The following is a 16,305-nucleotide window of genomic DNA, read 5'->3' on the forward strand; positions in this document are numbered from 1 at the left end:
TAGGATTGTTTCAATCATCAGATGAGCCCTAACCTGAAGCTTGCATTGATCAAACAAGCACGTCACTTGACATATTACCTAAAACTTGATCAGCTAAGAATAGACAAGCTGTCAGACATTGGATCTCTCAGATACAAATCTTGGTGGACATATTATGTGGCCTACTTCTTGAACTACCTAATGAGTGCTTGGCTGAGTACTTTTAACAGGTCTCTCTCTATATAGGACAATTGGGGAAAAATTACTACTAAAAAGAAAATATTGATTCTTCATTAACAGGTAGAGATGCATAATTAACATGTTTTCAGACAATAAGCTACATAGATATCCACTTCAACCAAGAGCTGTGCATAGATCATTCCTGGAGCAGGTCCCACTCACCCCAAGAAGTAAGACCTGTATCCATTTACATTATGTTGAACTACAATTGGGAAACTTCTGAGCTAATCCTACCTACATATGTAATCTTAATGGATAATCTGGTCCATCTCTTGGAAGATAATTTGGACAACAAGGATAACCTACCTCTTTTCCATACAAAATTCAATCCCCAGGAACCACTAACATAAACAGTTACTTCATTCCCTTTGTAAGCTTTCACCCAAATACTTCGTCCTTGCACACTGGACATGCCTGCAGGGAAAACAAAAACCATCCACAACTTAAGGCCCATTTTTAGTGAATAACTAGACAAAACTCCTTCACGTGATGGATAGAAGTTCTAGAAATAGAGATTTCATCATACAACTTACTAAAGCAAAACAAGATTACATTTGGGATGATGCAAAGTGCAAAATACTATATATCATTATCACAGAGGTGGCCAATCCAGAGTTCGTATTTAATATGTAAGCCTCAGCATATGTCACATGTCCAATGCCTATGTCCATATTAGGCTCATTATATTTCCATCTTTTCCTAAGGCTCAGTTTGGAAGGAGTAAGAAAGAGTACAAATACAAATATGTACAGTGCAAATACAAGGTTTAGGAACACAAAATAATACAATAAACAAGGTTTTACACTGTAGATATTTGTATTTATACCAAGGGACAGAAGAGATTGAAAAGCACAATTTGGATTAAGCCTTAGTTGCATTAAGTCATTTGCATAGCAAAGTCTAATCTAAAAATAAAACTTCACTTGTGCATAGAAACACTTGGCTTATATTGTATTTAGGAGTCATTTTATCAAATTTATCATTTATACTTGATTTACAATAATGTTTCTTCTGTTGTGTTTTCAAGGGGCCCATTTATTTCTGCTACAGAAACAGGGTTTGACGGGTTTTGGAATATATCCTCTTCCTAAAACTCCAGATGCAGAAGATTAAACTTAATTGCAACTGAAGAATCAATCAAACAAGGTCATCCTAGAAAGCAATTTACAAACAAAAATCCATCACAGGGAAGTCTAAATTTTTTTTTGTGCATATAAAACTTCTGGAGGAACTTTTAACCTGAATATGGTTTGAACTTAGGACACATTAATGGTATGCTAAGCACATTTTGTAGGGTAATGCCCAATTGTATTAATAACTTGGGATTTATGGACAAAACTAATTTGTTATGTGAACTAGAAAGGTCTTTTAGCATATACAAAATATCTGGATATTTTGTTTTTTTTTCTTCCCTTTGTTAAGTTCTAATGAATAAACATTTGTGAGTTTCTACGGTCTTAAAATTCAAGTTCAATTACACCTAATTATTTTCTGTTTCAATTAAACTTCAACATCTATATGCATCTGCATGCCTACTAAAAACTATTTAGAAAAAATTTGTTTCTTAGGGAATTCACTTAAAACATTCTTTCATGAATAATGAACATCCAAAGAACAAAAAAAAAAAAAATTAGAAAACATAATAGTGGCAAACACAAGTATACAACAATGGTTCTGTGCCAATGCCCTCTTGGAACTTGGAAGAAATCTGCAGCATCTGCTCCATTAGGGGAGGGCAGAGGCACAGTTTTATCACACATTAGCAACGTGAATTACTTTGTTCATCTTCAACCACTGTGTGATGCACTTTGAATGATAGTTGTGCTGGCATGGCAAAGTGGTCAACTTATCACGGTTTTTGTATTCCATACAACAGATCACGCACCTGCAAGAAGCAAGCAATCATGAAAAAGACCTTTTCTGTCTTAAAATACCAACAAACACAACATAATGTCAAAATCTGCAAGTTTCCAAATTCTAGAAACTAAAACAGACAAATACAAACATACAAAACCCTCAAAAATCATGGAAAATGATTGTTGTCTTCTATATATTTGCAGTCCAACTAGAATTATATGCATTAAAAGAAAAGAATCTAATATTTGAGTTTATTCTTGGGAAGAAAACTCGTGGTTTTGTATCTGTAACATTTAACATACTAGTGAGCTCCTTGATCTTTTACTCAGGCTCTACAAAATAAATAAGATCCATTTGGATGATGAAAAGGAAAATCCTAGTTGATCTACTCAAACCTACATGTGCCTCAGAATGAGCATAAACATTCCATAACATTGAAAAGGAAAAGATATAGGAGAACCTTACTCTTCATGCTTGTCTTTTCTTGAGAAAAAGCCTGTTTTGTACTTGAATGATGGCAAGTAGCTAATAAGCTCTTCTGATAATCCTTTACTCTCATTGCCAATTGCTTCTTCTAGAAATTCCAATTCCTGAGACATGAAAAATGTAATAATAGATTGATACATATCAAACAGGAATAAACAGCAAAAGGATAACTTCTATCATACAGGAAGAAATTTAAAAGAATTTTGTTAAGGCAATAAGGATAACAAGATCAGTTCAAGAAATTCTTCACTGAACTGGTTTGGTGGTTTAATGGATTACGACAGATTTTAAACCCCTTGGAATTTGAAACTTATACTACTATAACCTTCCAAGGACAAGTCAACTGCATTTCCACATTAGAACTGACATAAATTTGCTCATTTAAGACTTAAAGGTGCCTTGCCTTCACGTCATCTTTTAATATGCAATGGATACAAGTTGGTTTACATGATAAGGAGAAGCCCAACAGTATTTCCTCGTTAAAACTGACATAAACTTGCTCAATTAAAGCTTTAAGGTGCCTTGCCTTCACCTCATCTTTTAATATGCTAAATTCTGCAATTTGGAAAGATCTGGCATATTTCAATCACATAAAAGATAGAAAAGAACAGTGAGGAGGAAGAATAAGGTATTGATGATTTATCTATGACCCTACAAGTTTTATGTGGAATGCCTCATTCATCAACAAACTCACCTCAAATGTCAGATTATCTGGATCAATATCATGTTGCCTCACAACCTGTGATTCGGCACAAGGAAGCTTTTGGTTAAGATATGTGAGCCATATTGAACATGGAAAACATAATCAAACAGCAAAGGAAGTAATAATTATGTCATAGATTACCACTGCAGTAGAAGCTGCCTCAGGAGTTCCTTCTCCATTGACTGCAGAAGATATTGTAGCTGTTATTTTTATAGTCAGATACACACACACACACGCACACATGCAGAGACATACCAAACACATCTTCACAATAGCTAAAATAAATATGACATCTTTTATAGTTGATGCATCCATGTTTCTGGTATAGATAAGAAAATTATTGCAGAGAAAGTACCTCATAAGTATTTAAAGCTAAGTAACAACCAATCTCATGAGTGTTTGAATTGTTGAGGTGTATATTTCAGCATCATTTTTTTTTTTTTTTTGACAATCAACAAATAATGTTGACAAGAAGAACAAAAAGGTGATTGACCAAAAGGATCAGTTGGAACTCAAGAGCACAAAAGAGGGGGAGAAAAAGACCAAAGTAGGTAAACGCTAACATGGGGAAGCTTGAAGTTTGAAGTTTCTAAGAGGGCAAGGGGATGCCTAAATGCAGTGTTACAAAACAGCTAAAAACTAACATGTTTAGTTGTGTATAGACTTGGTACTTGGCACAGCACTTCTTGTAGTCATAGTGATGCTACAGCTAAGGTTAGCAAAAAATTCTGTCACTTAGCACCACTGATGAACATGATATTATGAAAAAGGATGTAACCACTACAGAGTCAACACTATGACTTCCAGCTCTTGGGTTTAACTTTCTTGTCTTAATATATTTTAAATTATTTATGCAATGTATTCCTCTTTTTCCATTTGAATACTTTGGCAATTATATCATGTATTGAGGTAGTGAGGAAGACTTGACAACTTATAATCTTATAAAGCAGAAAGAATAGGATAGGTTGAGCTAATGGCAAGAGTTCTGTTAAGGCATAGTTGAGTCAAGTACAAAAGAAACCTCCACAAGCCCTTGAGAATCAACCTATTACAAACTCTGCTCCTTAACATTTCGAAGATGCTGGAAGAGAATGGCTACAGTATTTAAGAAAAATGGCAGCCCAATAAATATGCAATTATCATGAACAGGGTGCAAAAACCCCTAAAGCCTGATGGCTCATATTCCCTATGAGCAATCGTCAAAGTAGAGTTTAACCTCATTTAGGGAAAAATAAAAAACACCAAGGTAAATGGCAAGAAAACAAGCCAAGTGAAGGAATTGTGACACCTAAAAATGTCATTCAACAACATTTCACAGGACACAGCTAAAACTGTATTATAATTTATAGGTCTGTTTATAAAAATAAATATAGTTACAGGCATAACAGAACCTGAAGACAAAGGAAAAGTTTGAAGTTGTTTTCAGAAAACTGAGATGAGGACTGTGTTCAAATGACTGTTATGAGGACATATTTCCTAACTGTTTTATTTCATCTATTTGGGGACATATTTCTTGCGATGGCATTACCACAGCAAGATTTTAATGCAAGGTAGAAAGCTAAGAAAAGATCAAGCACAACCATACTTTTCCCCAAGTCTATAAAGACATTCAAGTAGCTTCCATTATGGACCAGAAACCAGGTTTACACAAATCCATGTGAACCCAAGCCGAAGAGGCCTCTCAGTTGAGCCTCAAGTGCATAAAATTGGGCATGTTCCAGCTAGCCCAATCATTTATCTGCCCAATGCAAGGGGACCCACATTATATGCAAAAGATTTTTACTAAACAAATCTTTTTCTGATTGGATTCTTAAGATTGGTTAATATTGGGATGATGCTCAATATTTAGATAGACCCCTGAGAGAATTCTCCAATAGCAAGTATCTCCTTGTTTAATTTCAGTATTTGAGAAATCAAAGAGATTTTTTGCATCCTTCGTATATATTGATAAAAAAAAAAAAAAACTGAGTCAACAAAGAATTTCTGTTTTAAACAGTGTGTGAAGGTGCTGAGTCCATCTCTAGGTGCCAGGCTCAATTCAGAGATCTTGAGCTTGGGCCTGTGGCCATGCACTTATAGAACCATGGCAATGTCCAGGTTCACATGGGGATCCACGGATCCATGGAAACCTGGTTGATGGCCCAAAATGAAAGCCACTTCGAAGCCTATACAGACCTAGACAGAAGTATGGTTTTGCCCTTTTTTTCATGAATAATTGTACTTTTGTTAATTTTTTTATAAGAATGATATGCACATGTTGTTGTGCCAGACGCCAAAAGTATGCCCTAGAAACAGCACTAGCTACTCATCAAAGTATGGCAAAATCCCCTTATTGGATCAAACCCCATTACCCCAAAAGTAATGGAGAACAGGAATTATGTAGTCTAAATGTTACCATCTATTTGTCTGGAGAACAGGAAGGTACTGAGTGAGATATTAACTCGTGTAGCTCTATTTGGTTTTTATTACCTTATTTAGTTATTTTTCTCAAAAAAAAGGAAAAGTAGTTTTCATCAATAACAAAGAGAATTTATTGCAAGAAAGAAAAATGTTCAAGTTTAATATATGATCTCAAGAAATAAAACTCCATAAAAGAAATTATACAATCTGAGTAGATGACTTTGGGGATTTCATCTTCTAATGACTTATGTCCAAAAGGAACAAAATTATTATCTCCCTAATTGCTGAACATATGAAATTTTCGGGCAGTTTGTAGAATTTGAACAGTTTCAAGTTTTAACTCAACCACCTGCCTTAGTTTACTTAAGACGAAGAAATTCTAAAACTATAATTTCAGTAATGGTAAAAATTGATTGGACCATACCTCAGTCATGAGCAAAACTAGAAGGTTGTTAACCAAACTGAAGGCTCAAATATAAGTCATTAGTTTATGAACTCAAGCCAAGATGTTAGGAGTCAGCTGTTTTGAGTGAAGCAAAGTAGTGACTTGAATGGCATTATTTTTGTTACCACAGATGGTGTGTACATTAATTCGTATGGATAACCAACCAATAAGCCCTTTTACATGGGGGATTCTCCTCTCCTACCATGCTTGTGCGATTAATACATTTATACTCTTTATTACCTACCTAAACAACAAACAAAAAAGGTATCATTTGTTGCAATTATAATCTAGTCTAATCATTAAACTCTAGAATCAGTAACAATAGGAAGTGCAAAATCCAGGTCTAAACATCAGCAAAAGAAGCACACTTTTGGAAACCAAATAAAACAAATATGTTAAATTAAAAAAACAGTTTTCTGGAGTTTCACAAACTAGAACAACAAAATACATAAAACAGCCGTTTAGAATTCTTCCTGTATACCGGTTTCAGTTGCGGTAGTTTCAGCAACAAAAGCACCAGGAACCCGTTGCTCCTCCAACGCTTGCAAGTTTCTAGCTAAGGCTTCATCCATCTGTAATTGTGACTCGACATTGTCAGCATGAGAGGTTTCCCCAACCCTTTGATCATGACTCAGCTCAGAATCAGTACTTGCAGAAGCATTTGCGTTGTCGTTCCTAGTATTTGTTTGGAGTGATAGGTAGACAGTCTCCTGCACCATAATCAGTCATCCATTTTTCATTAACCCTTTTCACTTGGAGAAAGATCAATAATACTACCATGTATCCCGCCCTACTACGAATGGATAAATGATGCTTGCCAAAATTCTAGCCCACCTGATCTAAAGCCTCTTCTAGAGAGAGACCGATGTTTTCAAGGTAATAATATCCTTCAAAATTCTCTTCAATTATGCCAGGGATGGCCGCATTTACATAATGAACATCCACCTGCCGACTCCCCATTGTATCTTCCGAAAAGAATTATAGAGGGTCAGAGACCTTTTCCATTTCCGGATTGAGAGAACCTTCTAATGTCTTCCCTTAGAAGCGTCAATTATCAGTCAACCATAGCTCAAAGTATAAGCAAAAAAAGATTCAAAATTAAAAAAAAAAAAATCAAGATTATCATAGGAAAGCAACCCATATAGCAAATCAGCACCCAATCTTTTTTATTTTTCTTCTCCTGAACTGGTTATTAGTTTCTACGCGTTTCCTTGCCTTCTTAGACATATAGACTGACCAAGTCCACAGACTGGTGGAGATGGCTTTGTCACCATCCTTACCTCAAACGCTTAATCTGGGACTAAAATTAACCACCACACCCACATGGAGATGTCACGGATTACATGGATTACACGGAACAGAATAATAAGAACGCTAATTCATGTCAAAGACAAAGATTACAAGAATGAAAATACCAAAAGAAATCGAATTTTAAAAGAAGATTCAAGTGGGTTCTTCATTTTAGGCATTCCCGACTAATAAATAAATCCAGAGATGATGAAAGCAAGCAGGGAGTACCTCTAGGGTGAAGATGATGGCATGACATCCTTACCAACTTCACTCCTTCGCCTGTCAAATTTCAAAGGAAACTATTGAATGATTGATAAAATGATGTATAGATGGCGGTGCTGACGATGAGAAGCAAACGTTGGGGCCAACTGGGCTTTTGGAAATGTGTCGATTGTCGAATGGAATGACTCTGAGAGAAATTGACGACAACCACCCACTCAAATTTAATCTTCTTTTTAACCATCCTTTTTAATCTGGGTAAAGTGAAAGAAGAGATTTTGTGTTTTTCTTTACAAAAATGCCAACCCGTCAGCCACGCAATCACATGCAGAAATAGGAGAGAGAATACTTTATGGAGGTAAGAAACAAGAAACGTCGTATTAGCAAATGTCACAGCAAGATCAAAGCTCAAAAATCCCTGAAACAGCTACTGAAGAGTAAAACAGGCATTAGTCCGTACAGATCACGTAGTTGAAAGTTACCTTGTAGTTAGAACGTAGAAAGACATTGGCACTGTAGACTGCATCAAACACTCAATTCTCTATCTTTTTTTTTTCCCTTTAATTAATTTTAGAGCCACATGCAATTGCAGACACTGGATCACTCACTGGTCACTGATGTCTACTGGCACAACCATGAGCCATGGGCGTTGTTAATTTCAGGCGCTACTCAGCTGGACATCAATTGGAAACTGAAGCAATCAACTGGTGAGCGCCTTATCAGTCACCAGGAGGGTGTATCCTTCATTGTGGGATCCATCCAATGCGGCTCCTTGTCTCTCCTCAATGTATCCCTCAGCTTTTGCTCTGCATTCCTTTTTTTATTAATCTCTCTCTCTCTCTAGAAGTAGAACAGCTGTCATATGGGCATGGATCCCTATTGAAACAAGCACATGAGGCCATGAATGGTGGTAGGTGGTACCGTGCTGGGGTCACATTTGCCATCCAGATTCATTTCTCTTGGCCCACTATTCGCTCATTTTTATCTCTTTTTTCTCTCTTCTCTTTTATAAAATGTGCCAATCATAACAACTCACTCACTACTACATGAGAGGACTGCAGACAAAAAACAACAACAAAGAAGAAGGAAATCGACGAGTTGAGCATTTGGGCCGGCTACCCAAGAAATTAATGATCAGGTCACCGTAATTCCAGTTCGAAATTGCAAGCTTTCTGTTACCCTGGGATCGTTGATGGGTTTTTGAATTCTCTGTTTCTCTTGGCTGCTGACAAGAGAATCCACTAGCATTCGTGGTGCCATTACTCGTTAGCGGCTCCAAACTCCAGAGAGGAGAGACAGAGATTTCTTTTAGTAACCCACCAAGAGGTTGCTTAATTTGGCTATGTTGCTTACAGGGTTGCTACTCTCTTTCTTCCATGGAATCCCATGCAGCTGCTTGTCATTGTCAAGTGTCAGCAACCTCTTTCACGTGAAAAGAACTGAAACTCTGCTTCTACATTTTCACTGTTATCCTATCCTTTTTCAAGCCCATTGAGTGAGGCTAATACGGCCCATACAAAGAGGCCCTATGAAGTCCTTTATCATTGGCCCATGGTGGCCCACCATCTGTTAATCCTTTATCATTGGCCCATGGTGGCCCACCATCTGTTAAAAATAGCAAGTCAATACCAATGAGATGTGTGCTCTTAGTAGCGCAATTAGCAAATTCATCTTTGTTTGGTCTTCGTCTTCAATTGTGGATGAGGGAGGACATGCCATCATCAAAAGTGGGCTTGAAAGGTGTTCATTGTCAAACCCATGAAGATCATAGGTCCCCATTTGTAAGGACTCAAGGGTTATCATAATGAGGTATAAGAGAGACAATACATCAGTGCAGCCCAACGCCCAACACTATCTATCAGATTGGTTTGTCTCAGATATCAGATTGGTTAGGATAAGTTCATCTTTATCACTTGATTTGTCCAGTGACCAGTGTCTACCTGTCATAGAGAAATCTTTCTGTATTAGGGGTTAGGGCACATGGCAGCGAGTTCGGATCAGCTACCAATACATGGTGCCAACAATGTCTCAACCAGCCATTGCAACCATACATCGCGAACATCTTCCGAATGACAAGGGAGGTGTTCTCATGTGAAACTGGAGTGGCCTGTTGGGACTCCAGATCTCCTACTCACAATAAATCTAAGCATAAAACACTACCTCCATGCATTGGGAACATCTCCCCACCCATGATAACATGTAAGAATGAGATGTTCCCCATGTATGGCTGCAATCTCATGTATGTAAGTGTGAGTAAAGTCCTCGTGGGTAGGAAATCCGGACTCAGCCTGTTGGGACAGAGTTGGTAGGGTTTTGTTGGTAGCAGATCCCGGACCTGTGGACCACTGGATCATTGGAGATAGATCAAAGATGTGTTCAAATTCAAATGGCATCAATGAATACTTGTTGCAGAAGAGGTCATTTTAAAAGTATGAGAGAGAGGGTTGGGTTCAATAGATGTAACTACAAAATATTTTCTCAAGGCTAGTTTGCAGTGGCCAATCTGTTTACATGTTTGTAAGAAAAAAACTTTGGTAGGCAGGTTCCAACCTAAACCAATAAACCCATCATCAGAAGGGGCACAGAACGTGCTCTTGATTGTTGAGATTTGAGTTGAATCGTTGATCCATCCCTAACTTCAGAAGGCTGTGTTTGGTTTGATAGAAAACAAGAGAGATTCTATTTCCTTCTTATTTTCTATCAAACTAGACATAGTTGCTTCAATTCTTATTTGAGTTGTGTTTGGTTTGATTTATTCATCATATTGGACTTGAGATTGATTAAAATACTAATAGATTGCTTGAAAAAGGACAAATACCAAATCATGTACAATAGAAAGCAAATACATGGTAGGACCACAACTCAATGAAATCATTTCATATATAATAAAATCAAATTCCCAGTTACATGGTATGGAAAAAGTAATAATCCCCACCCAAACAAAGCAGAAAAAAACTGACACTGCTATTAAAGAATTTCAACATACATAAAAGAATATCTGAACCCTTCCCTCCTAAAAAGAATAAAAGAATAAAATCAATCTAGACTCCAAATAACAAATGGAACTGTAATGAATTTGAACTTAGAACAAAAGAACTCTGTATCAAGCTATGTTTGCTGTTTGAGCTAACTCTAACTGCAATGAAAGAATGAAAGAATGAGTTAAAATTTAGCTTTCTCTATCTAGAAATAGAAAGAATTGGAATGCTACCCTTCTGCATGGCATCCATGGAAGAAGATGAAGATGACTCCCATAATCAACTTGGCACCTGAGGTAAAGAGGAGCTTCCTGCAACATCAACAGGTGCCCACGCAGAAACAGTGTACAGAGGCTGCTCTAACCACCTGAGAGTAAGCCCAGCTCCTTCTTCCCCTTGCTTCTCAACGCTGTACTTCTCACCGGCGTACATCTTCAACAGCATTCGGCTCTGAAGCAGCTCTCTTTCTCCAATCCCCACATATCGAAACCCCCCATGTTCCATGAATCCCCTCCACCTCGCGAAGCTCTCGTGCCTCTCCAACCTGTCATTTCCTTCACAAGCAACTATGTTTCTGATCTCCCTGGCATACATCTCCTCTACTTTGATCCTAACCAGGCTATCTAATGGCAGAGAAGAATCAATCGAATCAAAGATGGCGGAGTAGTAGCGCAGAGAATTACAGACCCTCGCTTCCAGACTGGCTTCATTGTGCATGGCTTCCTGCTCTCCCATCACAACGACTGTGGGGTTAGTACTCCGTATCAGACCCAGTAAATCCCTCAAGGCCCCACCGTTCTCGTCGTAAAGCATCTTGTGTAGTTGGAGAATGCAATTCACGGCTACACTTTCCTTCTCCTTCACATGAAGCATCCACAGTCTCACGTCCTCCAACCTGTCGACAACTGCATGGAACTCAAAAGGAAGGCTCAAGGCATCGGCGAATCCCGCCAGTCTATCGCCTGTTTCCAGTAGCTCTTGCTTCGACTCACCTATGCCTGTGATTCTCACATGGCTCGGAGGATTAGGCCTAGATGCTAGACTCTGAAACAGACTAGGCCATTGTAGACCTTGTTTTATGTCGAAATCTATGATATGGACCCTGTCTTTGTCTTCAAATGCCCTCAACAGCATCTCATTTGATGTAAAATGGAGGAACTTCGGAATTGGGCTGACATGGTTTAGAAGTCTCAGTGCAGTACCCATGTCGTCTTCGGACCGACCAAGCTCCCGAGGGACGGCGATGTGGAAAATATGGGGCCAGAGCCTTCCCACGCGCAGAGCTAAAGCTTCTGTGAAGTAGGCAGCGACACGGTGAATGGACGTGCTCTCTGGTGAAGCGAGCTCTCCGAGTCTTGCCAGAAAATGGTTGATGGCAGCAATGCTCTTTGAGCCGATTGATTCCACACAGGCCACCAGTGAGCTCACAAGCTCGAATCCTTGATGCTCCGCTTGGACATCCTCGCCGCCGGCTGACATTCCGGCTCTCTCAGACGGGTAAGGGAGTTGAGATCCATTGCCAGATTCCCTTCCAAAGTTCTCGTTTAGCCTTAGAGACAAACTATCACTTTCTGATGAACTTGATCCTGAGCTTGCCTCTTTAGGCTCTTGGCTAGCCTCCACATCCCTGTCACCTTTATCTGTAATCTCAGTCACAACGGGCTCCACCCAAGGATTGTTGTTGGACAAGGGAAGAGTTGGACAAACTATCACTTCACTAGGCACAAAGCAGACTTTTTCTTCCTCTTCAGAAGAAGAAACAGGGAAAGGAATCGAAGGAGGGTCGAGGCCTGTAATTCCCAGGATTGACTGGGGGACCCCAACAGTCTGCTGAAACCAAAAATGGTCTCTGCCCAACTGACTTACGTTCAACCTCTCGCCTTCTGAAGAATCATCTGGCGAGGTGGTACTACTGCTACTCTTCTTTCTCTTGGCTCTGCTTACGCACACTTCATCTGATGAACTCTGCTCGGCAAACCGCTTCAAGCTCTTCCCCTTCTCCCAAAATCGATCTTCAACCTCTCTCCTTCCTTCCCAGTATGACGTTTGAGCAGTGGTAATGGAAGGAGGGAGACGAAGTTTCTGTTTAAGAGAACAACTACCCTTTGCTTCGACCTGTTTTTCCACCGAAAGGCTGACGGGTCTTATGGGCTGCGACCGCTGTGCATCCTTCCGAGAGAAACTACACGGCAACTCCAATCTCTGTGTACTCATGGAAGGCAACGGGAAATGGCAAGCTTGAAACTGCGCAGATGCTTCACTCCTCAATCTATGCCTTGGCGACAGCAATGTAGAACACCCAGCCAACATTCTCTATATCCTTCCAATTTTCTATTTTTCTGAGTTTTATGTTAAAATTCAATTCAATCACCCCTTTTTTCCCTGTTTTCTCTTCTCCTTCCCTGATTCTATTTTTCCAGACCATGCGCAAATTATGCCTTTTTTGTTTTATAAAATCATGAACTCCGATTAAACACTGGAAAGCAGTTTTCAGGGAACTAGAGAGAGAGAGAGAGAGAGAGAGAGAGAGAGAATGTGTGTGGATGTGAATTTTTTCAAGAAAGAGAAACGAAAAGAAATGCAAAAGAGGAATCCGATGGAAATTTTTGTTGCAAGAAATCAGAATAAGAATCTTCTAATATTTCACAAATTTGAATGAATGTCTGTTTTCAGAAAACAAAGAATACGATTCAAGGGAAGCTGTAACACCCCAAAAGAATTAAAGAATATATGATATAAGACAAAATCTATTATACCTACCGGAAAACCGTCATCGGATTCCAAATTTTGCCGGAAATCTCATTGCAAAAACCCGTGATCCTTCTGCCCAACGGCACTAACACCATGCAAAAAAATGCTAAGAGTTACATGCATAAATTTGCAGCTGAGATCTCCCATAACTTTAAGACCCAGATCAGCAACTGGAAACAGTAATGGCTCCATTCCTGCTGATCCTGTATCTTAATTCAAGCCCAGAAGACTCAGATTTAAAAGCCCTTCAAACATGCAGAGAAACTGATCATCACCCAACTGAGAAAACCACCCGAAAGAACATGAACCGTAGCTGAACGACCTTTTTATGATAGGCTCATGTTCTTCCTTCTCTCATCCACTTCCATAGAGGTCAGTCATGTTTTTCTGGTTTTGAGATTGATTCCCTCCCTCTCAGTCTCAGCCTGAGGGAAAAAAGAAAAGAAATGGCGAACCAGGAAAGCTTTTTCCAGAAGATCTCCGAAATTTTGTACTTCCGTCGTTCGATGGAGATCACACGGGCGAGAATAGCCGTAAATATGACCGTTGGAGAATGTCCGGTCAACATGACCGTTGGGGCTGTGTACGGACGGGTGCTTGGATTTCATCGTGATCGTGGGAAGTCAGTTGCGGTTGCATGAACGCACGTAGGCAGCACGTGCTTGTCCCCTCTGCTACCCGTTTATGTGACCGTTGGGTTCCCACGACAGTCGCACCATCATTTTTCCTTTTTCTCCATTCATGATGATGACACGTGGCGCACATGCAAAATGATAATTAAAGGATTAACTACATCGAGTGATCTCCACCGCTCGATTCGTACAAATTACGTGGATAATCATTCGTCAATAGAAGAGAAGATCTGGTATCTGTTGACTTGATTGGAATATGGGTCAACGCTGAAAAGGATGAGGTTGGTTTTCCGTTTTCAGCGTTCAAGTTCTGTAAATGGGCCAGGGGCCCAGGGCAAGCCCAACCTATTAGGACCTCCAACGAAAAACTGATCTAAGTTTATTCCGAACCAGTGTTTGAAGAATCGGACCGGAGTAAAAACCGGAATGCTCTCCGGGTCTTGGTTTTACTAGTTAATCAGGTCATTTGCTCGTCCGACCCGCCAGAACTGTCATTTAACCGGGACCTAAAAAAATACCAGTTCCCAATTTTCATGGTCCAACCATCCGGTCCAGGCCAAGTCTTAAAACATTGTTCCCCGAACAAAAGGCCTAGCATAAGCTCATCCAATTCTCAGTCCAAGTCGGGTCAAGAACGGGCGGGGCGTCCATGATGGTTTACTGGTTTAGGACTGATTACAAATTTGCAATATTCCATAAGCAAAAATCACCTTTTACTTTTAGGGCTGTAAACGGATCGATTCATTTAAGTGTCTAGATATTTTCATTGGGACCTAATTCAATTAAAATATCAGTGAATTTATATAAAATTAATATAAATTTAAAAATTTAAATACAAAACAAATGTGTATATATATATATATACCATAAATAAAAAATATCAGGCTGAATGATCTTTTTAATGGTTCAACCTTGCCAGTGTTGTATAATCGCTGGAGTAATAAATTTTAAGTATGAAACACTGATATAAACAATAAACTTGTTAATTATAAACTTAATCAGGCTTGAAACATAATTGGATCAAATGGAACAGATTCGCTTCTGATCCGATTATGTAGATGGATAATTCAAATCGGATTCCGGATTCGGATGGGATATTCAGAGAGTCCATTGACTGCCTTCGATACAAAAAATAGAGGCTCAATTTGGTTGCAGTGCAAAATTCATTTGCATTAGCATAAATGCTTTGGAGTGTAAGGTTTTTGCTTCATTTTTGGTTTTGCCTTACCTTGTGAGAGTAAAATTGGAAATAAAATGATATCCAATAAAACGGAGGTGGGAGGAGTTTTATATATATATATATATATATATATATATATATATATATAGAGAGAGAGAGAGAGAGAGAGAGAGAGAGAGAGAGAGAGGAGGGTTATCTGTTTGGAAGTGAAGTAAGAAGCTTAGGTTTTACCAAAAAAAGTAAGAAGCTTAGATGATGTGGTCCTCATTTTATATAAGAGAGAATTGAGGTAAATTTTGCACCAGTTTTTCAGGTGTAAAACATTCAGTGTAGATAAATACAAGTGAGACAAAAAGTACAAAATCTGTATCAAATAAAAGTACAAATCATAATTATAAAAGGATGCGAAACTGAATCAGGTGCAAAATGTGTATGGTATTCAAATACATATATGTAAAGTGCAAAACCTTGTATTTTGTATGTATTTGTACTCTACATATTTGTATTTGCACACCTTTCAAACTGAGCCAAAATATAATCAATCTAATTAAGTAAATTAAGCCAATTAAGTAAGGTTTTTAAAACCAATCCAAAACCAAGCCAATTTGGTCACCGGTTTTTAGGTCAACAAATCGATTTGTTTGGTCCAAATGGATCAATCCATGACATTTTTCAAAAATAAAAATAAAATATAATTCAAATAAAAATGACCCAAAAACCATTTATCAGATCGAACAGTTTAGTGGTTCAACTATGGGTCAACAACTTGTTGATCAAGTTAAAAATTTCGAATGGTCAAACTATTCGACCCCAGGAATTGGTCAATTGTATCCAACCATTCAACTCAAGAACTGGTAAAATTTTCAAAAAAAACATTGACAGACCATTATCCTAAACGGTTGACCTGTTAAATTGTTTGATCCAATAAATGGTTTTTAAGTCATTTTTATTTTAATTATATTTTTTAAATGTTACGGGTTTATCCATTCAGACTAGACTAGACAATTGAATTGTTGACTTAGAAACTAGTGGTAAAAGTGGTTCCATTTTGGGGCAACTTTTAAATTACCTTGCTTAATTGGCTTAATTTACTTATTTAGTTTGGTTAGCTTTGCTTATTTAATTTAATTAATCCACTTGTTTCC

The 16,305-nt window shown here is 38.3% G+C and overlaps 2 protein-coding genes across 5 annotated transcripts; both read right to left on the reverse strand.

Annotated features, from left to right (window-relative positions):
* Window positions 1-250: 250 nt before the first annotated feature.
* On the reverse strand, window positions 251-8,452 carry LOC148847986 (uncharacterized). 4 transcript variants are annotated; one of them, XM_088949663.1, is made up of 9 exons: window positions 8,102-8,452; window positions 7,629-7,967; window positions 6,945-7,142; window positions 6,592-6,820; window positions 3,407-3,447; window positions 3,257-3,301; window positions 2,542-2,666; window positions 1,996-2,104; window positions 251-633 (listed from the first exon to the last, which is right to left on the reverse strand). In XM_088949663.1, the coding sequence occupies exons 3-9, from the start codon at window positions 7,068-7,070 to the stop codon at window positions 598-600; spliced, it is 711 nt and encodes a 236-aa protein (XP_088805789.1). In that variant the 5' UTR covers window positions 7,071-7,142; window positions 7,629-7,967; window positions 8,102-8,452; the 3' UTR covers window positions 251-597. The 4 variants fall into 4 exon arrangements, with proteins under 4 accessions (XP_088805789.1, XP_088805790.1, XP_088805791.1 ...); XM_088949664.1 differs by having other exon boundaries at window positions 6,945-7,147; XM_088949665.1 differs by lacking the exon at window positions 7,629-7,967 and having other exon boundaries at window positions 8,102-8,450.
* A 2,019-nt stretch (window positions 8,453-10,471) lies between these two features.
* Window positions 10,472-13,843, reverse strand: LOC148847987 (GRAS family transcription factor). Its single transcript, XM_088948084.1, has one exon. The coding sequence runs from the start codon at window positions 12,905-12,907 to the stop codon at window positions 10,877-10,879; it is 2,031 nt and encodes a 676-aa protein (XP_088804210.1). The 5' UTR covers window positions 12,908-13,843; the 3' UTR covers window positions 10,472-10,876.
* Between the last annotated feature and the right edge of the window lie 2,462 nt (window positions 13,844-16,305).

Source organism: Nelumbo lutea, chromosome 6, assembly GCF_056320005.1.
Source record: "Nelumbo lutea isolate HS-2025 chromosome 6, American lotus-T2T, whole genome shotgun sequence".
In the NCBI taxonomy this organism is placed as follows: Eukaryota; Viridiplantae; Streptophyta; class Magnoliopsida; order Proteales; family Nelumbonaceae; genus Nelumbo; species Nelumbo lutea.

Coding starts and splice junctions, on each gene's coding strand:
- LOC148847986 (XM_088949663.1), bottom strand. CDS start 7,070: ATGGGGAGTCGGCAGGTGGATGTTCATTATGTAAATGCGGCCATCCCT. Junction 6,821..6,944: donor TAGAAGAGGCTTTAGATCAG/GTGGGCTAGAAT, acceptor ATTATGGTGCAG/GAGACTGTCTACCTATCACT. Junction 3,448..6,591: donor AACTACCGCAACTGAAACCG/GTATACAGGAAG, acceptor TATCTTCTGCAG/TCAATGGAGAAGGAACTCCT.
- LOC148847987 (XM_088948084.1), bottom strand. CDS start 12,907: ATGTTGGCTGGGTGTTCTACATTGCTGTCGCCAAGGCATAGATTGAGG.